The 4,252-nt window shown below is 39.0% G+C and overlaps 1 protein-coding gene across 1 annotated transcript; it reads right to left on the reverse strand.

Annotated features, from left to right (window-relative positions):
* Nucleotides 1-394: 394 nt before the first annotated feature.
* LOC309851195 (uncharacterized protein) lies at nucleotides 395-943 on the reverse strand (the record flags this gene model as incomplete). The annotated part of the gene is made up of 1 exon (XM_082706075.1): nucleotides 395-943. One exon carries the CDS (start codon nucleotides 941-943, stop codon nucleotides 395-397), a length of 549 nt encoding a protein of 182 aa, XP_082562201.1.
* Nucleotides 944-4,252: the final 3,309 nt, after the last annotated feature.

A 4,252-nucleotide genomic window follows, 5' to 3' on the forward strand; every position in this document is an offset into this window, starting at 1 on the left:
GTGGACAAACTTAGAGGTAGAAGGAAGAAAATAACTCAATTTGCTTTACACATTTAACATTTTATTTGAAATTAAGGGGATATTCAAGGAAAAATGTCTGAAAATAAGTGGGGATCAAGAGAAAGGGAGGAGACCAGAGATGTCACTGAAATGAAGAAATACCCCACCCTGGTGGCTTTTCAAGCAAGGCAGGATATCTAGATACTTTGACTGATACATGCTTTCAGCATGCTAGTTCAGCATATCTAAGAGGGTCCTGTCTAAGACTCATTATTTCTGAGTGGCTTAGAAACATCATGATACTAAGCATGGGAGTAAGATTGAACACTTCTTCAGAGATCAGAGCAGTTTGCTTAGCTTCTCCTTTCATTCTTTCCTAATCAGCAGCCTTGCTTTAGCAGGTGGGCTCACAGCAGGTGGGCTGGCAGCAGCTGGGCTGGCAGCAGTAGCAGCAGCAGGCTGGGCGGCAGCAGGACTGTCCACAGTAGGATGGGCGGCAGCAGGGGGCCTGGGCATGGTGCAGCTGGCAGCAGGTTGGGGGTGTGCAGCTCACCACGCAGCAGGGGGGCAGGCAGGTGTCTTCCACGCGGCAGTCAGGGCGGCACCACCTGACTCGGCAGCTCACAGCTCCGCAGCCACCCTCCTGGCCACCACCAGTGCCACAGCTGGTCCCACAGCAGCTGGGCTGGCAGCAGCTGGTCTGGCAGCAGGTTGGCTGGCAGCAGCTGGTCTGGCAGCAGGTTGGCTGGCAGCAGCTAGGCTGGGAGCAGCTGGTCTGGCAGCAGCTGGGCTGGCAGCAGCTGGGCTGGCAGCAGCTGGTCTGGCAGCAGCTGGGCTGGCAGCAGCTGGTCTGGCAACAGCTGGGCTGGCAGCAGCTGGAGCCACAGTTCCCACTGGTGGCACAGGTGGGAAATCCACAGAAGCTAGTGGAGCAGCAGGCCATGGTCAGGACTTGGGATGAGAGTTGGGTTGCTAAGAGGTTTTTGAGCTTTGGCTGCACCTTCTACAGCTGGCCTTTTATATATTTCCTAGAGCTGCATATTTCCTTGACATTCAACATTGTTCGTTAATACCGTTTGCAAAGTAAGTCTCTGATTGGCTGATCCCTGAGTTGTTTAGAAAGTTATTAATAGCATTTCAATAACCTGCTTTGGTCATTATTCAATTAAGTCTCATTGTATTTCTTCTTTGCCCTCTGGATCATTATGGAAGCCAATCAGAGCAACACCTCTTTATGCGAATCACATGAGAGACTAGAGTTGGGCCAACCCTGGCTTGCTTTGTCATACTTGTCCTTTGTTAACCTTTAGGCTGAGTTTGTCTAAACTGAGCATTTTCTTCCTAAGTGGTCACTTGGGACCAGGACTTCATAAATAGAATTTGTTCAGATTTGGAATGATTAACATTAGTGTCATCAAGACATGAGCTATCTAAATGAATCAGCATCCAAAAGCACTATGGCTTTCTAGGATCTGTCTGTGCAAGTTAGAGGATACAAGAGCTCTAACCAGTATTTTTACCTTTATCCATCCAATGGATTTTACCTTTATCCATTTCCAATTGAAATCCTTAATGACTTTTGCTGGTAGGTTGTTTTCTCACTCTACTAATTAAAAATGTATGCTAGTAATGAATACATGTTTTAAACAAGTCAAACAAGTACACAGGCATATGAAGAAATTTAATATTTTCCTCTCTTCCCCAAAACACCCATCCCTTCCAAAACTAGTACTTCAGAAATAATAAGTATTAACAGTTGGGTACCTATTTGTTGACACCTTTTCCCCTGCTTTTGCAGACATAAACCAGCATAGATAGATAGATAGAAAGATTGTTCATCTAGTTAAGTAAAAGTTGGGGTCTATATGTATTTTTAAAAAGTTTTAATTATAATAATATAATATAAAATTTACCATCTTAACTATTTAAGTGTACTGTTCACTGGTGTGAAGTACATTCACATTGGTGTGCAATCTCTAGAACTCTTTTTAACCTCCAAAACTGAAACTCATTGTCCGTTAAAGAACCTTTCCATTCTGTCCTCCCTAGGCCTTTGGTAATCACTTTTTCACTCTTTGTATTGATGAATTTGACCAAACTAGGTGTCTCCTGCAAGTGGAATCCTACATACATCTTTTTAATGAATGGCTTATTTCACTTAGCATACTGTCCTCAAGATTCATCCATGTTTAGAATGTATCAGAATTTCCTTCCTTTTTTAGGCTGAATAATATTCCATTGTATGTATACAGCATGATTTGTTTATCCATTAATTCACTGATGGACCTTGGGCCCGTTTCCAACCGTTTGGGTATTATGATTAATATAACCATGAATGTGGGTGTACAAATATCTCTTCAATATCATACTCTCAATTCTTTTGGCTATATTCCTAGAAGTGGAATTGCTAGATCACATGGTAATTCTGTTTTCAGTTTTTTGGGTAACTGCCATACTGTTTCCCATAGGGGCTGCACATTTCCACCAACAGTGGAATTTCTTTACATCCTTGCCAACACTCTTTGGGTTTTTTGAGTGTAGGGATTCTAGTGGGTATGATTATATGTTATTGTTGTTTAGATTTGCATTTTTATAAGGACTGTTGATATGAAACCTTTTTTCAAGTGCTTGTTGGCTGTTTATCTTTTTTGGAGAAATGTCCATTTATGTCCTTTCCCCAATTTTTAATTGATGTTGAGTTGTAGGACTTCTTCATATATTCTCGATATTAGCTTCTTATCAGATATATGATTTGCAAATCTTTGTCCCATTCTCTAGATTGAATTTTCATTTTGTTCATTGGTCCTTTGATGCACAGAAGTTTTTAATTTTGATATAGTTCAATATCTGTGTTTTTAATTTTTGTTCTATATGTTTTTGGTGTCATATCCAAGAAATCACTGCCAAATCCAGTGTTATGGAAAACACATGTCTCCCTGTGTTTTCTTCTAAGAGTTTTACAGTTTTATCTCCTAACTTTAGGTTTTAAAATCTGTCTTCTGTTAATTTTTGTGTATGGTGTGATGTAAGAGCCCACCTTCATTGTTTTGCACGTGGATATCCACTTTTCCCAGCACCATTTGTTGAAAAGACTGTCCTTTCTCATAAGGATCTTGTGAATGATCTTGACACTCCTGTTGAAAATTATTTGAATGTATATGTAAAGGTTTCTTTCTAGGCTCTTTCTTTTATTCCATTTGTCTATAGGACTGCCTTTATGCCAGTACCATGTTGTTTTGATTACTGTAGCTTTGTAATCTAGTTGGAAATCAGGAAGTGTGATGTCTCCAGCTTTGTGCCTTTTTCTCAAGATTGATTTGGCTATTGAGAGTCTTTTGTAGTTCCATACAGATTTTCGGATTTTTTTTTTCTATTTCTGTGAAAAATACCATTGGAATTTTTATAGGGATTGTAGTGAATCTGTAAATTGCTTTGAGTAGTATGACATTTTAACAGTACTGATTCTCCTAATTCATGAACATGGAATACCTTTTCATTTATTTGTACCTTCTTTAATTTCTTTCAACAATGTCTCTTAGTTTTCAGTATACAGATCTTTCATCTTCTTGGTTAAATTTACTCCTAAGTATTTTATTCTTTTTTGATGCTATTATAAATGGAATTGTTTTCTTAATTTTCTTTCTTTTTTTTGATTTATCTTTATTATTATTATTATTTTTAGAGAAAGAGAATGAGAGGGAGAGCAGCAGGGAGAAGGAGAGGGAGTGAGAGAGAACCTTAGGCTGGCTTCATGCCCATTGTGGGGCCTGATGTAAGGCTCAGTCTCACGACCCTGAGATCATGACCTGAGCCAAAAGCAAGAATTTGACACTTAACTAACTAAGCCACCCCGGCCCCCTTAATTTTTCTCTGATAGATTGTTGTTAGTATATAGAAATACAGCTGATTTTTTTTTTTATATCTTGCAACTCTACTGAATTTGTTGATTAGTTCTAAACATTTTCTTCTTTCTTTCTTTCTTTCTTTCTTTCTTTCTTTCTTTCTTTCTTTCTTTCTTGTGGAGTCTTTGGGGTTTTCTATAGATCATGTCATCTGCAAGAAGAGACAGTTTTACTTTTTTCTTATTTGGATGCTGTTTACTTCTTTTTCTTGTTTAATTGCTTTAGCTGGGACTTCCAGTGTGATAAGAAATAGAATAGATAAAAGTGGGCAACCTTCTCTTTTTCTTAATCTTAGAGGAAAAGCTTTCAGTCTTTTACCACTGTGTATGATTTTATTGTGGGCTTTCATA

Source organism: Mustela nivalis (genome assembly GCF_964662115.1).
Source record: "Mustela nivalis genome assembly, chromosome: 17".
NCBI classification, from domain to species: Eukaryota; Metazoa; Chordata; class Mammalia; order Carnivora; family Mustelidae; genus Mustela; species Mustela nivalis.